General features: G+C 46.5%; 2 protein-coding genes across 7 annotated transcripts in view; one reads left to right on the top strand and one right to left on the bottom strand.

The window, feature by feature from the left end:
- Positions 1–6: 6 nt before the first annotated feature.
- LOC144106390 (ethanolaminephosphotransferase 1) lies at positions 7–22,232 on the top strand. Its single transcript, XM_077639187.1, has 9 exons — positions 7–322; positions 595–663; positions 735–927; positions 5,044–5,306; positions 5,964–6,069; positions 7,725–7,773; positions 9,101–9,281; positions 16,710–16,886; positions 20,888–22,232. Exons 1-9 carry the CDS (start codon positions 275–277, stop codon positions 20,951–20,953), a joined length of 1,152 nt encoding a protein of 383 aa, XP_077495313.1. The 5' UTR covers positions 7–274; the 3' UTR covers positions 20,954–22,232.
- Positions 20,749–24,057, bottom strand: part of l(3)mbt (lethal (3) malignant brain tumor) — a 41,259-nt gene continuing 37,950 nt past the window's right edge. For all 6 annotated transcript variants that reach the window (XM_077639184.1, XM_077639186.1, XM_077639185.1 and 3 more), the window contains one exon: positions 20,749–21,315. In XM_077639184.1, the coding sequence (XP_077495310.1) occupies positions 21,181–21,315 (135 nt within the window). In that variant the 3' untranslated portion in view covers positions 20,749–21,180. The remainder of the gene's footprint in view (positions 21,316–24,057) is intronic.

Genomic DNA, 24,057 nt, shown 5'->3' with positions numbered 1-24,057 from the left:
GTTATCATAACGCGCCAGCTCACGTTGCCTAGCTTGCGTCTCTGCAAACACTCCAGCGCCTCCGGCTTCTCGCGTGCAGCGGACTCTCTCTTGTCATGTCTCCAGCCTTTTCCTTTCTCAGCGCACCGTTCTATTCTCTCTTGCACATCGGGCGGCGAGAAAGCGCAAGAGAGGCGCCGCTCGTGTGTTCGCAGTGATTTCTAGTCTCGCATCACCAATGCTTCCTCACCAATAAGTCATCATCAAGCACTTAACAAAACCAGTCACTGGAAACATGCGGTACCTGTCCGAAGAAGAGCTCAAGGGCTTCGAAAACTACGAGGTAGGTGCTACTCAGCTGCACTCACGCTGGTCTTCCGATGTGATACGATCGTACGAAGTTCTGTTTGTCTTGCGCCGACCTACAAACCATCTGGAGTCAGCAGTTTACTTAACGTGTCGAGGCCCTGCTCGACTTAGCGATGGGAGCTAGTAAGGGTTCGGTCGCCTGTACTGCAGTTGTGGGGCACGGCGTTAGAAAGGACGTGTAGCTGCGTGTAGTACTGCTTGACCAGCTCCGTGCTTATCGGTCAATGTGTTTTGTCCTCTGTGCAGTACACGTGTAAGGATACCAGCCCGCTGAGCAACTATGTGATGCACCCGTTCTGGGACCAGGCGGTCAAGGTAAGGCACCGTTAGCGCGCCCGCGAGGGGCGGCGGACGGCGCTGACCTAGTCGCTGCGCGGCCAACGCAGCTTGTACCGCGTGGGGTGGCGCCCAACGTGCTCACGATGTCCGGCTTCGTGCTGACGCTGGTGAACGTCGGACTGCTGTCATACTACGACTGGGCCTTCTACGCGTCGAGTGACCTGCACCCTGAGGCACCCCCTGTACCCCCGTGGGTGTGGCTGGTGTGCGCGGTGAACCAGTTCCTGGCGCACACACTAGGTGAGTGACGCAACGTTGGTTGACGCCGCGATCGCGCACGTGCGCTATGGGCCACTGTTAGCCGTGTGCTTTAGGATGTCTCGTACGGGAACGAAACCACGTGCAGGAATAAATATGTAGGTCAAGCAGTGCAGCCAGATGTCCACTGCTGCGGGGGCGTTTGCCGATATATATTGCACTTTTGTGCACTGTTGCGCAAAGCCCGAGACATTTACGCATGTTGCTTTAATTCAGAGTTGAGCAGCAGTTATGTCTTCGAGGCAGATTTCAGCCTGCAGACTTGGTCATTAATGCCATATAATTGGTAGTTTCTAACTCAAGACTACATATAGTTAGTTTGGCTTCATATAAACCTGCTCGAGATTTCGTTCTTTCTGCAAGACGTCCTTCATCAGCTTCATCCAAGTTGTTGCTTGCTGGTTCGGTTAAATGCAGAGGCAATGAGTGGCGTATGCTCGTCATTTTGGACTTTGTGCATGGAAATGTTGCCCACGAGGGAAGTATTTAGTCATATAGTTGTTTTCCACTATTGTAATCGGTCTCGTGGGATGTGCCTAAGATATTTAACCCTTCTTCAGTGACACTTACTCATGTGGCCACTTCACTTTATTGCTGTTGTTGTGTAAATGATGGAATGTACTGAACCATGATATAATATGTGGATGTGGTTTCAATCAGTTTAATGGGGTGCAATTCAAAATTTTCAAGGTGTTGCTGTTTGTTAGTTCTTTCTTGCAACAAGCATTTGTTGGGTGCATGGAGGCTGTGTAATCGTATAGCTTCGAACTTCACAGCAAAGCCCTCTGTCAGCCTCGGAGTGTGTGAAAGGTTGTTCAAACAATGGTTCCTGGAAGTGGCATTAATTTGGAGGCTGGTGAGCTAGAAGCAAGTTAACCACAGAAGAGCAGAATTGTGTGACCTCTTATCTGGTAGTGCTGCAGTATGTTTATTTACTTTACCTTCAGGGCATTTGTATTATAGACTGTATGAGCGCAGAACATTCATTGGAACACCAAGGGCAAAAATCATACACTGTTACCTCTATAGGAGTGTCGTAGCAACGTCACATATACTGTGGCGAAGCATACTGTCCGACAATGCTAAGGTTCACGTTGCAATGTTCCTCACCGCAGTGCAAAACGGTGCTGTGGTTCCAAAGCTACCCTTAGGCAACGAGACATGTCATATTGGAGGACCCTGGCATAATTTTATGCACCTGGGATTCTTCAACATACACAAAATCCTTGGTGTGCAAGAGTTTTAATGTGAATGCATTAAGTATCCTCTTCTTCAGAAAGTCCGGCATCGTTGCCGTTGAGCGAAAAATCCATAGAGAAGCAACCTAGTTGGGCCACCTAGGTCACATGACCTTGTGGCGTCATTACAATTTACTCACTGGATTGTGAGCAAACTGACCACCCCTGTGCCAGATGGCAGTTAAATTAATGATTGGTCACAAGAGGTTGCTCGGGAAGAGCAACCTCTTGTGACAAAGCTATTAGCGTTCCCGTACATAATTAATGACGGAGCACTAAAGCGTTCTAATAATTTAAAATATTTAGGTATCACGATTAGTCATGACTTAAACTGGAGTGGTCATGTGCAAAACATTTGTGGAGCAGATCAACGAAAACTTGGATTCTTAAGGCGGAAGCTAAAAGATGCACCATCGGATGTCAAACTACAAGCCTATATATCAATAGTAAGACGAACTTTGAAATACGCAAGTATAATTTGGGATCCGAATCAGCAATATCTTGTAGACAAAGTTGAACGTGTTCAAAGATTGGCAGTAAGGTTTATATTTTCGTCTTACCAAAGAACACAGTCCGTATCAGAACTTCTTTTACGAGCGCAGTTTACCAACATTGGCTATTCGCAGAAAAATTGCTAGGCTAAAGTTTTTTTATCAGCTTTATCACAGTATGTTCAATCTGGATTCCAGCTTGTACTTGCGGCCACCCGGAAGACTGTCATCGCGTACTAACCATCCTTTTGCAGTTATGTCGTACATGCCGAGAGTTGATGTGTATAAGTTTTAATTTCTGCCTAAAACATGTATAGAATGGAATAACCTTGACCGACACATATTCGACAAAACATATTCACTTGAAACCTTTGTAAAACAGCTGGAACCGTGTTGTATTGACTGATTATCCTATTCCCACCTTGTAACAGCCCGCAAGGGCTAAAAATATTTGGAAATAAATGAATAAATAAAAAACCTGGGTTGCACAAGCCCCTCCACTTGCCATCGCAGCTGGGCACATTGCTTAACTGCTGCACCTGGAATGGTATGAGGGGTCCCAGGGATCTGTGAATGTGAATGACCAGTTCCACAAAAGTAAGCTAGAATATGCATGCGCAGTATGGGATCCCAGTCAAATCACACTAATGAACACACTTGAATCCATTCAAAATCACACAGCATGTTTCATCTTATTTAACTATTCCCGTCGTGCCAGCATTACTTCCATGAAGGGCACCCTTCATGAAAATATTTTCTGCCGCTTTGTAAAATAATATTGTATAACATGCACTGTTTATTTTATGTACCTTACCACTCCTTTCTGTAATGCCTCCGGGCTTGGAAAGTATACGAAATAAAGAAATAAATCCGCACAAGGCAGATTTAACGTTGCTTGACGGCGGAACTTATCGCTGATCCGTCAAGGCAACTGTGGTCAAGACCCTTTTCCCAGACATCTCACCCCAGAAGAGCCGAGCACCAGGCCGGGGGAAATCTTGTACCCATTAAAAACCGGTGGGTACCCGGCGGCACTGGGGATCGAACCCAGCACCTCCCGAATGCGATGCGGATGCTCTACCACAAGGCCACGAAATAAAATATGGGCATTGACCTCTTAGCGCTATCACGTCGTACCCGTAAGGCTGAAGCAAGAGACCAATTGGTAAAGTTGTGCTTACCAGTAAAGCATCATAGCCTCTAAGCTGCCATGATGGGTGCTGCTGTTTTGTTGTGGATGTAAGAAACTTAGGACAAAAATACAGGAAAAGACTCATGACAGCTCAATTTTAATGCAGTAGCATTAAAAGCGTCATCGGAGAAAAAAACCCGGTGGTGTATGGCGGCGTCCGTCATAAAATTCGCTGATTGTCGATGGGGTGTGTGTTGTCAGAGACCATGTAGCATGGCGAAGTTGGCAGGTACGCTGGTCACGTGACATGGCTGGGCATGGTGGCCGGCTCGGTGTCAGCTGGCAGCTGCACTTGCGTGTGTGCAGATATGTCTAGACAGCTTTATGTATCAGATTGGAATGGAACCAGAATCAGTGCTGCGCGTGTCTCCCATAGGGAAAAATTCCTGCATGCAGAGAGGGCAACCACGGAAGTATATTGCTGAAGATTGTGTATTGGCGGCTGCACAGGCTTAGCATATGTAGCAAGCAGCAATGACAGAAGAGGGGAAGCAGGCCGAGCAGTCTACAGGCATTAATGCTGTTGCATTCTCAACACTTAATGGAACTTAGTTTCCCCTAAATTATTTTGTTAACCTGTTCGTCGATCATCCGCATGTGCCAGGCAACCTTGGTTGGACTTCACTGCCATGAACTTCTCATACATGTCTGCTTTACCCAAAAACATAGACATGTTGCATTTTGCACTTTAAGGGACGCTGAGTACAAATTTTGGTCTCAGTAAAAATCGATCCTGTGGCCCTTTCTCGATATATTGATGTTTGTCTGGAAGCAGAAGGCGCATTCATAGCTGAGAAAACTGGATTTAAAAGTGGAACTTTCCCCACCACACTTGTGATGTCAAGTTTCAAAAAAAGACTGTGATCACCATTTTGAAGTGAATGCCAACAGTGATGCACCACTGTTTGCTGGTGGCAACACCTGTATTTCATTTTCTGACTTTATCTAGGTTGTAAGAGCTCCACTTTCTGTGAAACTACTGTTTTTCTTATTTTTTCTCTTTTCTAGCTTATAAGAGCTCCGTCTTCAGTTCAAGTAGAATCTTTGTCATTAAAATGCAGTAATGTATTAGCACAGTCCAGTTTGTCCTCAGTGTCCCTTAGAAAATCGTCGGTCTGACACCTTAATGGGGTAACAATTTAATTCCGTGCAACGTGCTTCTTTCTGTCCACTGCAGACGGGATTGATGGGAAGCACGCACGCCGCACTGGGAGCAGTGGGCCATTGGGTGAGCTGTTTGACCATGGCTTGGACAGCTGGGCGACTCTGTTCATGCCTGTCTGCCTGTACTCGGTGTTTGGCCGGGCCGAAATGAGCTGCGACACGTGGCGCTTCCTGCTCGTCCTGTGCAACATCCACTTCTGCTTCATCCTTTCCCACTGGGAAAAGTACAACACGGGCATCCTCTACCTGCCCTGGGGATACGACATCTCGCAGATGGTGGGTGCGGCCAACTGTTGGTACAATTAGCACACAAACCTAGGTGTAGTACAGACACACATATAATAGGGGTCATCCAAAAATAATGCTAGGTGCAGCAAACAGCTGCGTCATGGAAGCAGTTACACTCACAGCACTCCACACCTATTCACTGGCATCAAGCTGCCTCACATAGCAGTTGATACCCTTCATATCAGCATCCCTCATAGCCTGAGTTGCTTTGGGACGTTAAACCCCATAAACCAAACCATATCCTTCATACCAGTTAAAGAATTGAAGATTCTACACTGGGTTGAAGTATTGCTCTAATTATGATATTGTACGGGGCCTCAACAAAGATCCTAGAACTTCAAACAATCTTTGCATTGTGAGCATATCTTTGTAGTATTGTTAACATAAAGCCCTACAGGTATTTTTTTCTAGCCAAGACAGTGCTTGTCTTGTCTGTGCATGTTCCTCTTCTTCGTTCATGTCTTATTCGCACTGTTTCAGTTCAAGATAAGTCACAAGTTGCATTACGTTGTGCACAGGCGGCTTAAAAAATTGTTTATGCTAGATCAGGTGTCAAGTGGTGAATAAATTTGTTGACCAACTAATGTAAACCACCCATTTCTGGAAGGCCTCTGTCAGCTGAGCTTGTCATTGGCCCTTGCACAGATCCTCCTGGGAAGCTTTGTGCTCACCTACCTGTACTCGTACCGGCTCTGGAAGTTCACCGTTTTCGGTCTCGGTGCCGGCGAGTGCCTGGAGCTGGCTCTACATGGTGAGTGGCCACCGCATTCTGTGTGTTTCGTGTGGCGCAGTCCGCACGAGCGGATTTTGCCCAACCTTGGCTTGGCACTCGGCACTGGAGGTGGGCAGGAGGAGGTAGATGTCATATGGTGGTGTGTTCATTGCACGAATTGGAAGAAATGTAGAAGGCTCAATTGGCTCTATTTTTAGGTCACGAACATACAGTGGAACTTATGGGGTACGCTGAGGACAAATTGAAGTTGTCCTGTTTCCATCGATTACTTATGAATGCTGTTAATATGCATTTGGGAGTGATGAAAATTTGTATAATTCGTTGGCTGAAGTGCATTGTGTACAGTGTGCAGAATATTGGATGTTCCAAACACTCATCTGGGCCACTATGAATGATACAAACGCGTGTGCCACTACTGCTCCCTCGAGCACATAACGCTGCCCATAGATCGCCGACGCCGCGAGCGGTGGCGTGCAGCCCGCACATCGCTGACTCCGCTATCACCAATTGCGCTGTATGCACAGGGAGCAGGGAGCATGGGCACATGGCCCACACATCGCTGACTTCGGGAGTGAGCATGGGCACACAGCCTGCACTTTGCCAACTTTACAATAACCTGTTGCTCTGTACACACTGTGAGTAGTGAGCTGTGACCGCATATGCATAAATTAATCCCATCAGCTGTAAAAAGATTTGCATCAATGCATTTGCTATGCTTCTGCATATGGATTTTGTTGATTTTGGATGATGTGAAATTTCTGGTGAATTTTTCATGATCCTTGAGATTTGTATAACCGAGATTCTATGGTACTTTCACTGAAAACAGAGCTGTTGTCAACTAGAAAAGGGCAAAGAATGTAATACAGGTGTTGCCACCATCAACCATTTTCCTTATGGGGATCCTTTTTAATCTGCGCATCGCAAGTTTTGAATTGGGTGTTCAGAAAACTTGTTAAGTTCTTGGCAATACATGTCTTTTGGTGCCGGACAAACACCTGCGTAGCCCAGGAAGAGCCTTTTTACTGAGAACAAAAATTGGATGAAGAGTTGTCTGCAGTGTCCCTTTCTGGAGAACCCCATTCCTGGTGGAGAGCAGTCATTGGAGTCACACAATTCAAGACTCACTACATTATTGTCAGGTACTACTCAAGAGCAAAGTGAATACGTACCTCTCAAAGGAAGCTTTTCAGCCAATGGCATCTGCCTATCATCGCGGTCATTTGCCTTCCACCTGCTAGTGGCTGTGATGACAGTTGGCGGCCCTTTGCGCACTTTGTGCCCGCGGTGAGTCTTGCTGAAACCAGGCACTTTGTACCTTGATGGCTTGAGTGTGACCTTGTAACAGATTGCTGAAAGAAATTAAATTATCACAAATGCTCTGTTTCCCGCATCCAAGCATAAGTGTATTGCACTTGATTTCCACTTTGAATGATGTGTGGGTTCTGAGTAGGAGATGCATATTCAATTTTGGAGATTCTGTAGGATTTACTTTTTCTTTGGTGGTTCTTGTGGCGCAGCATTTTGTATTTTGGTAGCGCTAGCAGGGGATCCGTGCTTCCTCTCACTCTTCCCTACATTGAAATCAGCGCTAAGTGCTTCTCTCATTAATTTACATTTTCAGAATGTTGTGCCGCTGCAGACACTTAATGGCTGCCCTTTTTCCATTTTTCTAGCGGGCTCCTTCTTCATGACCATGCCCATGTGTCTGTACAACATTTATCGGTGAGTCTGATTCAATCACAGTCTGCTTAGAGGTGGTGGTCGGTACAGCGCAGGGAAATGTGTTGCTTGAAATTGTGGGAAGTGTGGTGGTATAGCTCTTCTGCTGTCATTGATATTTTCATTTCTTTTTTCGAAGCTTTAGCATTAAAGGTCCCAGTTCAGAAAAAAGTGCCCACCTGCCGTGGTTGGCAGGTGGTGAAGTGGAGAGAAAGAAATCCCCCTCTACACTTTAGGGGAGAGGGGGAGGTTGGCAAGTGGAGTGAGGGAAATCCCCCTTTCCTCTTTCAGGGAAGAGAGGGAGAGGTGCAAGGTGGCGACCTTTATAAATGTCTCTGTTTCACTTGTTCGCTACTCAAACAGAGCACATAAACGTGTATATATATAAGCGAACCCAAAAAAGTATATGCCTAATACTCACATATTTCTGCCCCATCAGTCACATTATCCACATTATCTTTTATACTTGTGATAGCATTGGAGGGTCATGAAGGCGAAAATTGTCTGGTGGCCCATGGGTGGCTGTGTTTGCAGTAGCCATCTGTCAGTGCAGTGATGCATCGCTTAACCTCTGCTCCACTGTGCCGGTGTTAGTGTGAGGACTCGCCGCGATCTAATAATGTTACACATTTTGCATAGTTGTCTAGTCAGATTTGGAATAGAATCGGAAATGGAGTGCATTGGGGAGTGAAAGACTAAATGGACTCAGAATTGGAATAGACTGAGAAGTGGAATAGATCGGTGAGTGAAAGAAGAATGCTGTCGCATTTATCAGCATCAGTCCATTTGATCGCCCTTAAATTTTTTCTTTGCATGCTTGGTTGTTAAGCATGCGGCCACACCATCACTGTGTCTGGTCACAGTTCCGAATGTGTGAATTGTCTGGAAATTCCACTTAATGAATGTGGGTAGTTCGGTGCAGATCAAACAAGATTAAATTGTGTACAGTGCAGCAAGCTGTGGAATGGGAAATGATTGGTGTAACATTAAGAGATAGGAAAGAAAGCAGGATGGGCTGGGAGAAAACATGATTTAATGAGATCCTAATAGCAATAATGGGGAAGAAATGCGCATGGGAAGGGCATGTAATGCGAAGGCAGGATAGCCGATGGTCGTATAGGCTAACGGACTGAAGGTGAGGCAAGTGTAGCAAGGGGCTGCAGAAAGTTAAGTAGGCGGATGAGATTAGGAAGTTTGTGGGGATAAGGTGGCTGCTGCTGGCACAGGACAGGGTTAATTAAAGAGGTATTGGGGAGGTCTTTGTCCTGCAGTGGGTGTAGTTAGGCTGATGATATTGACGGAAGGTTGGCTGGCCTCTCATGCTTTCCAGTGCTTGGCAGGAGGGACGCCTCCGGCAGCCCAGCTGGTGGGAAGCAGTGCGGCCTTTGCTGTCAGGTGTGGTGCTGTTTGCGCTGGCGCTCATCTGGGCAATCGCTTCCCCGGGTGATGTGCTCAGCAGTCAGCCACGCCTCTTCTACTTCCTCCTGGGCACTCTCTTCTCAAACATCTCGGTAAGGGACCACAAGCTCTTCTCACATGCTTGCCAAATGCTTGCTCATAGTGCCTGCGAAGGCAGCTGAAGTTAGATTTCAACGCGATAGTGTTAAAGGCCCCCTTCTCTAGAAAATCCGGTGTCAGCGTCGGTGTTGGGAGCGAAAAATCACGGGCATGGCTCTGGCTGGTGGTCCTGGAGAGGCACCTAGGAGGCAGCTGGGCCTCCTAAGTCACATGACCTTGCAGCTTCATCACAACCTGCCCACTGGATAGTGAGCAAACTACCCACCGTGGCAGGTGCCAGTGAAATTAATGATTAGCCAGTCGGGAAGAGCAACCGGGGCAGCACAAGGTCCGCCCCTGGGAGCACCTGCCATTGCAGAACAGTGGCACATCGCTTAACCACTGTACAACTGCGCAAAACATGTTATGGGGACTCCCGGGTATCTATGATTGTAAAGTACAGAATGACCTTCTGCATATAAAGATGGGCCTTAAGTGTCCCCTCTAATTTTTTTATTTGCTTTATATTAGCATGCTGTTAGTGCCCACCACAGTGTATCAATGGTTGTGGCTGCTTTTCTCAAGGTCGCTGGATCGTATCCTTTCTGCCGTCACACATTTTGATGGAAGTAAAATGCAAAGAAGCCTGTGTCTTGTGCGATGTCAGAGTGCATTAAAGATCCTCTGGTGTTCTAAATTATTTTAAGTAATGCGGATTGTTGGGCCAGTTGGTGAAACATTTCAGTGAAAACCTTTAAACCCTCTACTGTGGTGCCCCTCTTAGCCCATGCGGTGCTTTGCAACATTAAACCACGCATACTTTTAGCCTCAGTTCAAGGCCATGACTGCACTGTGTTCACGTACGGCTACGTGTTGAAATTATACAAAAAAAAAGAGTAATCAAAGAAGCAACTTTTATCGTTTTGTTGCAAATTAGCACAGAAACTGTGCATGGTGTCAGTGTCATCATTTAGAATCTCCAAGATATTTTATCAAAGTGCAACATAGTTTTAGGATGTGAAATGCTGCTTTTGCCTAGGGGCTGTAAAAGAGTCCTGATCTGATGAGATAAGTTCGTTCCCTTTCTTGGGACCTCTTGTTCGTGTCATCCAGGTGGCTGTGACTGTGATTGCGACCACTTGGTGTTACAGCCAGCAGCTGTTTCTCTCCGAAATGACTTGAATGTAGCAATATTTAATATAAAGCCCCCTAGCGGATTATTTCCAATGCGTTATCCTGAGCACTCATTTTACACTCAATGAAGAATTAGCTTTGTCTCTTAGTCTCGCTTAGTCAGGTAGATCTTTGGCAAATATATTTGCTTTAAAATTGTTGAACTAGAATTCTCTTCTTATACAGGCTTTTCCTGTTTCCTAGTGCAGCTTACCTGGTGAATGTCTCAGGTGTACTTGTTTTCGGTTACTGTGTTTGCTCGCTGAACGTGGTTACAGGGTTTTTTTTTCTTTATTCAGTCTTTATTGCATACCCAAAAATTCCGCAACTGATTTCATGCAGCAGAAAGGGTCTGGAAGTAGTTTGTCAGGTGCAAAATCATGCCCAATAAATATGTAGCATGGTGTTTAAACTTGGCTCATTATCAACATGTAAACCCCTATGTTTGGTTTCGTCAGTGCAAGAAATAATATTTTTCTTGTAATACCTATCTAAAATGCAAGGGCTCTTGCAAATGTGACAAGGAGATGATTTTTGTCTCCTGTGGGTTCTAGCACATATGTAGAGAAAAAGCATTTCACAGTGTCGGAAGCTTCAACTTGTAGGGCCTAATGGTCACAATGTGAGCAGACGCAAGAGAGCAGCTTTGGAGTTATTGACTTTTGGACCTTCTTGGAAGTTTTTGGACTTTGCTGCATCATTAGTAAACAGGAAATATATATATAATTGTCGTGGTGTCATGATGTACGCAAATAATCCACATCACTGCCCCTGCAGCCATAATGTAACTGCAAGTGAAAGGGGTGTTTAACAACTGCTGTGTTTTCTATGTCTTGGCGTTAATGTGCAGTTGTAGACTTAGGCTCCATTCAGTTTCTCATATCAGAAATACGAGTTAAGACACCTGCCCAGCTGTTGGCTTTTGTTGCTGACAGATGTGCTTGTGAGTTGTAGTGTGCATTTGTTGGGTGTTGAGCTACAGTCGAACCCGGATATATCGAATTCGACGGGGATCGGAAAATAGTTCGATATAGCGAAAATTCGATATACAGATATACCTAGGCCAAAAAAGCACTCGCGATCATAAAAAATTGTGGCTTACCAATTGGAACAGCCGCGATTCACATAGCATGTGCACACAATATGAAAGCGCTTTATTTCACGGAAAAAAAATCACTAATTTTGGGCTGCTTTTTCCTCTGGGAAATGAAGTTTAAAACACTAGTTTCAATCTTCTCGAGACTGTCTAGGTGCGAGAGCCCAGTGCCTTCCATTTCGCCGCAACAGCGCCGAGTCAGGCTGAACGCTGACGCCAGTTCAGTGGCTGTGCACGGACGCGTTTCTTCGAAAACACAGTTGCCCTCGTTGTCGCTGGAATCGCTGTCTTGAACGCCAGCTATTCCGGCCACAATGTCCTCATCAGCGAGGTCGGCTACCGCTTGAACTTCGCTGTCAGCGTTAATGAAGTCATCAACAGTAACTTCGGGCGGGACGGTGCCGGAAAAATTGGACAAGTCGCGGAACGCGTCCTCCAAGCACTCATCGTCATCTAAAGCTTCCGGACATTCATCTCTGGCCACTTCAAGGCCTGCCTTGCCAAAACAGTTGGCTACTGTGGCCTGCTTCACGTCGCCCCAAGCGCCGGTAATCATCTGGATCGCGCCAAGCAGATCAATCTTGAGATCGGTTCCCATGCGGAGGTTTATGAGGAGCCGTTGAATAAGTCGCTTCCGATAGCCTACCTTGAATGCCTTTATGATACCCTGGTCGAGGGGCTGCAGTCTCGCTGTGGTGTTCGGCGGGAGAAACTTCAATTCGATGTGCTGCAGCTTGCAAGTTGTTTGATGGGCCGAACAGTTGTCTACCAGAAGGCAAACTCGGCGGCCCGACTTGCCCAACTCAGCGTCCCAAGCCTGCAGCCATTCAACAAAAAGTTGACGTGTCATCCAGGCCTTCCTATTACAGCCGTAGCGGATGGGAAGCTGTTTACAGTTCTTGAAGCAGCGCGGTGACTTGCTCTTCCTGATCACGAATGGCCGTAGCTTGCACGAGCCGTCCATGTTGGCTGCAAGCAGCACTGACACACGCACTTTGCTCATTTTACCACAGTGGCATGTGGTTCCATGAAGAGCGAGTGTCTTATTCGGCAACATTTGCCAAAAGAGACCAGTTTCGTCTGCATTGAAGATTTCTGCAGGCGAAAACTTCTCAGTGATCTTCGGCCACTCCTCAGAAAGCCACTGCTGCATCTCCTGGCTGCTGACAGCCCCACTTTCGCCTGAAATGGCCTTTCCTACAATGCCGTGGCGGTTTTTAAACCGTTGCAGCCATCCAGTGCCACCGCAAAAGTTCTCTTCGCCAAGAGCCGTAGCAAACCATTTGGCCTTTTTGATTAAGGTCGGGCCATCCACGGGAATATTTTTCGCTCGGATTTCGAGAAACCACGTGTAGAGTGCCTTCTCCACTTTGTCAAAAGCAGCAGGGCACACACGACACGCTCCCGAGCGACTTTCCTCACCTGCTTTAAGCTTGATGTCCTGCTTGTTTTTTAACAACGTACTTAAAATACTCCGCGGAATGCCGAATGCGTCTGCCACGGAGGACTTCTTTTCTCCATTCTCGACACGCCGGATTACTTCAAGCTTTCTTGCAAAGTCCAGATTCTTCCTCTTTTTTATGTCCACGGATGCCACAGCTCACCAGATGACTGCAATCACACGCGCTACACACGGCACGTTGAAACAGAGGTTCGCACAACAACACACACGATGTGCAGATGGAGCAGTCCGAGCGAAGCCTGTTCGAGCGACAGTCAACGGGGCTGCGAAGGAATGACAAAGGGAAAAGAAAGAAGAGAGCGGGGAAAAAGATCGGCGGAATATGCCGTCGAAGGCGCTATGTTCGTTTTTTGAGCCCTCTCTGGCTCTCTCGTCTTCCCTGGCCCACGAGCGACCGTGCCGACCCTTCACTCTCTCTCTCTCCCTTTTCCCAGGAAGCGTGGCTTGGAAACGTCGCCGCGTCTCCATGCCGCGCACTCTCTTCGATGAGCTCCAATGCCCTTGCCCAATGCACACGCTGGCGGTAGAGGAGGAGCGAGGGAGCTCGCGCCGGTGGGGCGCAAGAACGGGGGAAAGGCTCTGCGTCTCCGTCGCTAGGCGACGGCCGCGCATGCGCAGAGGAGGAGCCTGCTGACTGACTCTGCGGAAAAGTTTACCTCTGAGGACCGGACACGAATGTCTTTGGGAAAAGCGCACCTTCCAGGGGCGCGGCGCAGCGCGCCGTACGACATATCGAATGTCCAACGAAAATGGAATTCGATATACTACGCAATTGTCCTATACTTTTACATAGTATTTTCAAGGGGGTAATCTGTGTGTTCGATATAGCCAGTAATTCGAAATATGCGGGTTCGATATATCCGGGTTCGACTGTATATGCAAATGAGCTGAAAAGGGTACCGGTTGTTTTGGGTGCAATGGTCGTTAAGTGCAATTGTTGAGCAACACTGTATCGACAAACACAGCTTGATTGGCTGCATTCAGAGTGGTCCTTGTGATTCAAAGAAAAAAAGGGCTGCATTCTTGTCTGGTGTGGTAGAATGAATTAGACATTGTGTACACAAGCCTGTAATATCTGTGTGATATTCTCTCAAGCATCTTTTGCACTTTTAATTGTTACTTGAGCCCTGTTGTGCACTCCTGTTCTCTGCACCTAAACAGCTGCATTCAGGAAGCCTGTATAAAAATGATTTTCATTTTTTTTTTTTATTGTAAAACTCACCGTGGAGAGTAGGAGGAGTCAGCTAGCCTAGTTGCCATGGCAAAAACCACGTGAGGAGTGCCTTTCAGCCAATCACATGGCAGCTTGCTGCTCTACAATTGGTGGGGTAATACATGGAGTGAGCTTCGAAAATGTGCAGGTTGTTGGCCGTGCTATTGGTATGAGCAGCCAGAATGGATGGTCGGGCATGTCACCCCTGCCATATTTTCATTGACCATCGCAGAATGATGAGGTTGCATCTCGCAGAAGCAAATAATCCATGCATGTATTTATTTCCGTGGGCTTAATTTGTGGCTGTGCTGTCTGCAACTGAACATATTTATTATTTGAAACCCAGAAAAACAAAACCTAAAATAATGTGAATCCGTTTATAAACACATCAAGGCATCCACATGCTTGCAACATAAGTGAACAAAACCGTAACTCTCACCAGAGTCATATCAGAGTTAGCGTAAAACACTAAGGGGTGATTTTAAAGGTGACTTTCTACATTTGTTTCGCATGCCTTGCTTGATGCGTTTCTACTCGCGATTTTTCAGGTCTCCTTGGCACATTTTATTGTGTCCCCATTAGAGGACATTGTCTCTTGTACTATATGAGGAATTTGGATGCAGTGCTTGGCACGAGTATTGTTACTCTGTACGAAGGGTCTGTTTGCAAGTCATGGTGAGGAGCGAAAACATGCTGAAGTTCTCATTTATACGGCTCGTTATATCAAGAATGAAACTTCATGCTGTGCCATGCATTTCATCAGACAGCCATCACATAGTAAGGGGGCAGTACCTGTTTCAGAAATGCAGCACATTGCAGCTTTTGCATTTTTAGTGCGATGATGCCTGTGCACGTTTAGCTGCACTCATGACCACATGTGCCGTAAAAGGAACAGAAACAGCTTAAAAAGAATGGAATTAGCCGGGCCAGTTGGTTCATGACGCATAAATAACATCACAACAGACGGGACAGTAAGGAAGAGACACAAACACGAGCGGTGACAGTTTTTACGTTTTTCACTTCAAAGTGCTTTATTTTTTTTATCAAAATTTCAGACAAATTTTGGTCGTAAACACCTTCACGGCGGCAACAACCTTATCGCTGTATCCATTATTTCGCTGATAATTGTATCGTATACGGTTTATTTTTATATAGGGGCTATGGGAGAATTGATAAATCTAAAAAAATTTTATCGTTATATTTGGTATCGTATAAGTGGATTACACTGTATCATAAGAGGTCTAATCGTGTTACCAGTACTATGGAGTAATTTCATTATAATTAGGGCTAATCGTGTTACCAGTACTATGGAGTAATTTCATTATAATTAGGGTACAGTTGGTTTTCACGTTGCCTTCAGAAGCGAAGCACCTCAGGCAAGGGCCTACCTCTAGGCATTAACTAGTTAGGTTGGCCTCGCCACATGACAGCGATGTGGAGTAGGAAATGAGTACAGGAAACCTCAGGCCCAACTCATGCACACTGCACGTTCACCTCATCACATGGTTTCACCGTGCTAGTGCTACCAACTGGCTTCCGTGGCCGTACAGTGGACCCGTGTTCGGCCGTAAAAAGTGCACCTGCACCATAGAGCATCGTTGGGAGAAGCGCCACCTGCAGGGGCGCGGCGCACTGTTTATTGTACAGGATGTTCCACTCAACGCTTGTTCGAATGACATGAACAAGAGCGCTATACTTGTGCATGGGATTTCATAGGGGATGTCCTGGCCATTTGGTGTAAACAATAGTTTGATGTATCCAGGCTTGACAGTATTTTTCAAACAGAAAAAAGGTAATTAAAGGGGCTGTGAAAGGGGGCCTCAGCAAAGATGCGATATGCCTTAGGATGCTAAAGGATGCAGTGTCACAAATGTCCTCGAGTTAAAATTCTTTTGATGCGTTTTGTGGAAATGAGTTATCTGCAGTCAAATTTTGAATTTCCGCGTCTTCACGCCTTTCCCTTTCATCTCGTCTCTTTTTTTTTGCGCTAAAAGACGGCCCCACGCACTCGGCCCCTCTGCCAGCCGTTGACACGCGCAGGAATTCCCCAGGAGGCGGAGCCATCGCCTTCTAATCTGGTTTGGTGTTGGCGGACCTGGGACGGAAAACCAATAATAGCGGTCCACTGGTGACCTAACGAGCGCTACACGACTCGTTGCATGCGGATTCGGGCGACAGCCCAGCACCGCTGGTCGCTGCGAGGCACAGAAGCAGGAGTTTTTAAAATTATGTTGTAAATTATTGGCTCGCACTTGAGGTCTTGCACATGGCATGAACTCTTGGTGGCCTGTACTATATGTAATGCAGGCATTTTGTAGCCACCCTCAAAACACTCTTTTCAGGGACCCTTTAGGACATGCGTTCTGTGGTAATGATTGAGCTCGTGCACGTTTTGGATGATGTCAATCCCTCTTGCTGCACCCTTCACTGGATGTGGTGCAGAGGTTTCAGGAATGGCAGGAAAGTATTAAAAGACCCTGGTGCTGTGTGTGTTCCAGTGCCGGCTCATCATCAGCCAGATGACGTCGACGCGGTGCGAGGCATTCAACCTGCTGCTGCTGCCCATGGCACTAGGCGTGGCTGGCTGCCTGTGGGTACAAGCGGATGAGACCATGGTGCTCTGCCTGTTGGCCACCTTGGTGGCTCTGGCACATATACACTATGGCGTGTGTGTGGTGAGTAGGCCGCCACTTAAGCATTGTGCCAAAGGGAAGAATAACCCAACCTCATCTTGCACACTCAGCGACCAGTTTCAGGAGCATTAGCTCTTATTCATCACGTTTCTCGATTTCTTGTTTTCAAAGTTGGCAGCACCCATAAAATGAATGAATAATCAAACAGTCCGAAAAAATTTCCGCCTATACTAGGATATACGGCTTAGTTCAAACATTTGGCAAGAGCCGTCATGTCTATTTCTCCCTCTTTTCTTTTTCTCATCATCTTAGTCTCTCTTGGCTTGGTGCTGATGCGCTTGGGAGCCAAGGCAAGCCAAACCAAGCTGTGATGTCAGTCTTTTCTACGTCCCTGTCTTAAAGTTGCGCTGTTCTTTTTGGCTGTCATGAATTGCCAACTAGCCTGCTCAGCCACGCTTCCTAGGTAGATCACAGAAGGTGAGTTTGTCGCACCAATCAATATGAGGCCAGCACAATGAAGGAAGTGATTGATTTACTGGTTGAAGTGCTAGAACGTATCATGGCATGCAGCCGAATGGCGCGTGATGCCGGCACGAGGGGGGAGCTCAATTTGGCTGCACTTCGGCGTCATCATCTTCGGCAGCTGGTGCTGCTCCTGCTGCATAAGGCCGCTGCTGCTGCTACAAGCTATAGTGTTTTGAAGTTGTTACTTCAGAAAAGATTCATAAAATTTTCTTCCCATTTCTGAAGTGGCAACTTCAAAACACTATACCTCATGTTCTACAGGCTTCTTTACATTTGACCTCCATCGAAATGTGTGGCGGCAAACGGGATACGTTCCAGCGACCTTGAGATCAGCAGCCACAGCCACTGAGCCACTGTGGTGGGCACCAACAGGATGCTTAAATACAGCAAATAAAAATATTAGAGGGGACACTAAAGGTCCGTCTTTATATGCTGAACGTCATTCCCTATTTTACATTCATAGATACCTGGGAGTCCCACACTGCTTTTGGCGCAGTAGTACAGTGGTTAAGCGATGTGCCACTGCCCTGCTATGGCAGGTGCTCCTAGCGGCAGGCCTTGTGTGGCCCAGGTTGCTCTTTCAGAGCAACCAATGATTAATTTAACTGCCACCTGCCATCGTGAGCAGTTTACTCACTATCCAATGGGCACGTTGTAATGACGCCGCAAGGTCGCTTGACCTAGGAGGCTCACCTGCCTCCTAGGTTGCTCTCTGGAGACCACCAGCCAGATTCCATGCCCGTGATTTTTCTCACAGCGTAGGCGCCGGATTTTCTTAAGAACAGGGCCTTTACGTGTTCGCGTTAATGTGAAAGTTAAAGTCTGGATAGCAGCATGATGCAGTTTGCTCAGAAATGCACAGAAAGACATGGGATTTTGTTTAATAACAAGCTTTATTGCAAGAATAGTTGCATTTTGCACCACAGCCACCTGCACTACTATGGATGGATTATATACTTTCCCTCTGTATTGGGGCTGTGGTGAGCACTACCGTGCATGATATACTTATCGGTGATGGGAATGCTGCACCTATTGCGGCAACCTGCGCCATTGCATAAAACCTGCTACATGCTGCTACAAATTCGTAGTTTCGGTTGAAACTGCACCAAGGCTATGCCAAATACTGTTCCAGCAACCAAGAGCTGTGGTGAATGCGAAGGTACCGAGAATGTGCGACTAACAAATGAGTCACGGAATCCAATCCTGTCCCATTTTGCTTTCTAGCTCGTTGCCTTCTAGTCTCAGTTCTCCTGCAGCGTATGTCTATTTTGCAATTTTTTGGCGGCGCTGCCAACACTGTGCAATGTGAACGCAGTGAATGCAAATGCAAAAAAATAAAATGCTTTTAAGAGGCTCAAATAGTGCCAGATTTGTGTTCTGCTAGATTTATTGGACTGTTGTGCAGCACCGTCACGTGCCCCTTAAGATCAATGTAAGACAAGACCGTTTTGGACGCATTGCAACTGATACCTCATTCGTGCTCGATCAAAAGTGGCATCAACATCCAAGCTTCTGGTTTCTCTGGCAGTAGAACCATGTTAATTCGAACTCTCGGCATAGAAAATTTGCGCATGTAAATAGAAGTTGTAATAAGTTGAGCCAGTTCCAATTATGGGCTAGCGTTCTTCATGGGTCGGCGTACGGTGACCAAATGTGTGCACATGTACACACATAATCTTGAGCTTGCGTCATTACTAGATGTCTTCCGCTACACGAGTTTGAATTATGTTGTGGTGCGAGAAGTCCAAGCAGATGTATGTCCCTTCATCATAAATACTATATGAGAAAGCAGTGAAGCAGCCGCCGTGGTGGCTCAGTGGTTATGACACTCGGCTGCTGATCCAAAAGACGCGGGTTCGATCCCGGCTGCTGCGGTCGAATTTCGATGGAGGTGAAATTCTAGAGGCCCATGTACTGTGCGATGTCAGTGCACGTTAAAGAACCCCAGGTGGTAGAAATTTCCTGAGCCCTCCACTACAGCGTCCCTTTGGGACATCAAACCCCCTTAAACCAAACCAGCACATGGCAACACCGAACCCAACAACAGAGAAAACTAGGTGTGCTCCTCGAGGCAAGGACTGCGCATGCGCGACAATGCACTTCTTCGCAAGAGGTGCAGCGTTGTTGGAGACTTAAGAAACCTGTGCTATGCTGTGAAATGGCGACAACGTGGTTGCGCTCCTGCTGCAGCATAATAACTCTAATGAAGCAAAGTGGCCATAGTCATTCCGGAATGATCGCTCTAACCAGTGGCCTGTTTATTCATCCTGGCTTTCCTTAACAGAGTTTTTTCAATTGGAGCGCATTTGAAAGTGCTAAAATCGCAACAAAAGAGTGAAGTTATGCACCAATTTTTAAATCTCGCAGGCTTCATTGAAGTTTTGAAAAAGAGACTAGGCTGAAGTGATATTGACGAGAATAACTGAAATGAGCATTTCTCAACATTTACTGCAATTAAAATACAGAAGAATTATACGACTAAATTTGGGCGCATTAAATAAAAATGTACACAGACCATGCTAACACGACTGCCTACAAACCTGCACTATTCGAATCTTCATGTACCACATTGTCATTTTTTAAACTACATCACAAGTTAGTTAACACCCTCTATATTCGCATTTTTATCTTATTTCTCAGTATCGGGCTCCCGCTATAAAACAGAAGGAATGTGATCCAAATAATTTTCACCTGCTGCAAAGCTTGCTCCAAAATGCTCTTGGCTGTTCTCACCACTGAGTTATGTGTTGCTGAGTTATGTGCATAGCCCCAGGGACAGTGGCTAGGTGCGGCCGCATTTTGATGGAGCCCAAACGTAAAAGGCTTCCACATGTACGATGTCTGTGCACATTAAAGAATCCCAGGTGGTCTATATTAATTCGGAGCCCTCCACTATGGAATCGTTCAGAGGCGATGTGTTGCTGCTTTACATTAAACCCCACAATCTAAAATTTATTTCTTTTTCGCTGGCTTGGTAGACTGCTAGCAACTTCTCCGACACAGCTCAAGTGTCAGTGGAAAATGCATCTATTCTGGCAATCATATTTTGCTCTTAAAAGAAAATCCCATGACGTGTACTTTATTGAATTTTTACTTTTTCTGTTACTTTCGGATCACCCGGTATAGTATTACTGAACATACCAGCAGGAATTCTTCATTCGAAAAAAGCTGCTGGCATTTGTGCTACCTCATAGTGGCAGTCTGCGATGTGAATGTTTCAGCCCCCTCTCTGGCTTTACCCCTACAGCTGTGTCAGAAAGACAGCAATTATGGTCACGAGAACCCATTTGAACAGTTGAAAACAACACTGCAGGTTGGTGTATAGGCGAAATTGTGCATGCATCTGTATGCAGTTGAAACATTTCAGTACTCTCAGGCATTTCAAAGCAGGCTTTCTGAGCACACCTGCATGCTGTTTATTTTGCAGAGGAAAAAGAAAAGCACTGCAAAGCACCAATGTCATTAGGAAACACTGAGGCAGTTCTGCAACGTACACTCTGGGTTTTGTCACAATGCAGGTGCAGCAAATGTGCCATCACTTCCACATCCACTGCTTCTCCCTGAAGAGGCCACCCGTGGAGTAGACCTGGCGGTGCCACTGCTGTACAGAGATTACAGAAACAGAGGACTTGCTTTTTATGATGAGCGGGAGACAGAACAACACCCCGCTTCCCATTCCGTCAAGCAGGGAGGGGAAGGGGACTGCAGTGCTCTAGACCAAGAAGAGGTGTGTTTGTGTGTGTGTGTGTGTGTGTGTGTGTCTGTGCACGTGCGAGCTTGGGAGGAATTCTGTCGTCATCGCTGCATCATCTCAGGACGGGGGCAGGTGGCTGCTGCGGAAGCGCAGGATGCAGCTGTGCACCTTGAGGGCGGGGCCTAACTTTAGCCGCAGGTTCCGCACCAGGTCGGTCTGGCTCAGCAGCAGGAAGGCCTCGCCGTCAATCTCCTGGGTCACGACCAAAGAGGAAGTCGCACATGCTGTTGCCCACAACAAACAAAGGTGTACGGTGGCTAGGAGGCGGGGGCAGTGTGGTCACAAGACACCGCGATGTGAGCCAACACTGGAAGATGGCAGCACTCTTGTACAGCGTCAACATGAATGCGTCATTGTTTCTATCCATGCACTCCTTCAGCGTCAACTAGACAAGCCCTTAAAAATGAAGCCCGTATCCCAAAAGCACACATGCAAGCGCCAAGACCACAAATGTACAGTTTATGTAAAAAGTATATGACATGGTCACGTTCTCCTATATCCTGCTCTAGCTACAAAAGAAAAGTGCATGCAGTCTTTGAAGCACTCTGCACATCAGTGGACGTGTTGCCGAGATGCAGAGTGCACCTGCTTACTCCCACAGCCCCAGTGCAGCAGGAGTTCCTGATGGCAACACTAGTCGCTTACAGAGCGAACTCTGCTAGCCGCTGACAAAAGGGTGCACTTTGCAAGTCTCATTTTAGTGACTCTATGGTGCTATGCATTCTAGCTCCCCAAACACGTCTTCCAGCAAATGGGTCCTGAAAAGCCAACATTCCTGCACAGACATCTTTACCACCCTGCCCTGCCCCCCCTTCCTGGCCACCGTAGAACTCTGCATGGCGATAATTCCGGTAGCTGCCCGACACATTGCACGGTTTTCAAACCAACCAGTCCGCACTGCTTCCCGTTGGGTCTGTGTGGCATCCACGCACAAGTTTATGTTCCGCGACCTTGTTTGTTTGTTTTGTTGCACGCATCGCACAGTTTTTGGACTTTGACCTGCTACACCACCAAAGTGATAGAGACCAGCTATGCTGTGCATGTCACAGGGTGACCAAGAGCTCATCTAATGCAGCCAAAAATAATAAATAAATAAAGCCTTATCGCGAGCTTGTCCTGTTTTCTGGACTATGGCATAATAAGCTGTGTCCACAAACTCTGTGCACAAAGCCTAAAGTTGAAACACAAAACAGCCTTCGCACCTGGAAGCATGGCAAGCATATTAGATGTATCTAAAGGAGATAACTTTTGTATTTCATGTGCTATATAAATAAGTAAAATTATTTTAAAATTAATACCCGACCATTATGCGTGAGTGCATGCACCAAACAGCAAAAGCTTGGATGAAAACTTTTGCATTTTGCCATGAATGTGCAGGTTCCAGTGTTTGGGATGATGCAAATACGTATTTACTTCTGCAATCTGAAAGGCTTCAAAAAGGAGGTGCTCAAAATACGCAAAGATTTGACGAACACTTCCTAAAAACTACGAAGGTCATAAGGTGCAATAGACACCACATACTGCCACCTATACGTCGACACCTAGCTGGTCAAAAGCAAGTCTACTCCAAATATAAGATGCATACCGCCCCGTCTCGCATCACATGTAGTTCCCTGTGGGATGGTATGATGGTGCGTGCACAGCTCTAAGCAATAAATGCACAACGAAACAATCGCAAAGCCAGCAGTCGGATGTAAATGGAGATAAAAGGCGATTAACTGGCACCTTCGCATGCAGGCCGAATGACTAGTGGCAAACTGAACAGGATGGTCCCACCAGCGCAAGTCCCCTTGCCACTCGCACCTTTCGCAGCCGTGCCGATCTTCCCAAACCTGCTTTGCACACACCCATGTGTATGCTGGTGGTCTGGCACAGCAGGGAGTGTAAAATATGCAAGTAAAAGTTTTTTTTATTATTATTATTATATATATAGACCCAGGTAATAAATCAGGGGTGCGCAAATAACGCGAGTAAATATGCCATACTGGGCTCGTAGGTACGCAAGGCATATATCCACAATCGCGAACGGGAATGAACCTCGTGTATTTACCTAAATGCAGTGCGTCCACAATTGTAATGTGAAGGTTGCTTTTGTAGGCATGAAACTGATAAAACAATGTACACAAAGGTCGCACAGGGAACGCAGATGCAATGTGCTGACAGTTCCATGTTATGAATAAAAATACCACATAAATTGGCATTCTAGGCCTTGGCTACCTTCAAGCCCTAATAAGGTTTCTACCCCCATTATGGTGCAGTTTCAGGCACTCCTTTTCTCAAGACAGCCCAAGAAATGATTCTTCAATAAGGCTGATACAGAGAGACTTGCAGTGCCATGCCGAAGGGGGGTTTCAGTGGTTGCCACACGATGGCGATACGACTGCGCATCTAATTTATACGCTCATAATTACTCATGTACCTCTCAGTACAGATCTCGTGAAGATATGTTTCTAAAACCCGTGCATCCACTAGACGCACCTTTATTCATATCCAAATATCGAGCCATCACGGAGGAGTGGAAGCATCCCCGTCTCGAATGCAAAGTCCCTGGTTTGATTCCCGGCCTAGACCCTGGTTTTTTTATTCACTGAGTGTGCATGGATTTTTACACAGCCCCCAAATATTTTTGATGTGCAGCGGGCACAACTACCGTATTTACACGATTGTAAGTCAACCCCCCCCCCCCCCCCCTTCCCCCCGCATCACATTTCCAAAAAATAAAAAAAACTTCGAGGTTGTTTAAGCTTGGCCTTGAATAGTTGAACGCGATAGCATTATTAAGCGGCCGCCGTTTATCGCCAGCCACTATCGACTGCCACGCACGGGGGGCACATTCCAAAACGAAAATGTATTAGTCACTGGACTACTCATCCACACTTGCGCCATCGTCCTCACTAGCGCTGCCATCGTGATCGGTGTTGCTGTTCCACGGCG

The sequence above is a fragment of the Amblyomma americanum genome, chromosome 10 (genome assembly GCF_052857255.1).
Source record: "Amblyomma americanum isolate KBUSLIRL-KWMA chromosome 10, ASM5285725v1, whole genome shotgun sequence".
Lineage (NCBI taxonomy): Eukaryota > Metazoa > Arthropoda > Arachnida > Ixodida > Ixodidae > Amblyomma > Amblyomma americanum.
Note: the sequence above shows the minus strand (reverse complement) of the source record. Positions and strands in the feature narration are given on the sequence as shown.

Coding starts and splice junctions, on each gene's coding strand:
- LOC144106390 (XM_077639187.1), top strand. CDS start 275: ATGCGGTACCTGTCCGAAGAAGAGCTCAAGGGCTTCGAAAACTACGAG. Junction 5,307..5,963: donor GATACGACATCTCGCAGATG/GTGGGTGCGGCC, acceptor GCCCTTGCACAG/ATCCTCCTGGGAAGCTTTGT. Junction 9,282..16,709: donor CTCTCTTCTCAAACATCTCG/GTAAGGGACCAC, acceptor TGTGTGTTCCAG/TGCCGGCTCATCATCAGCCA.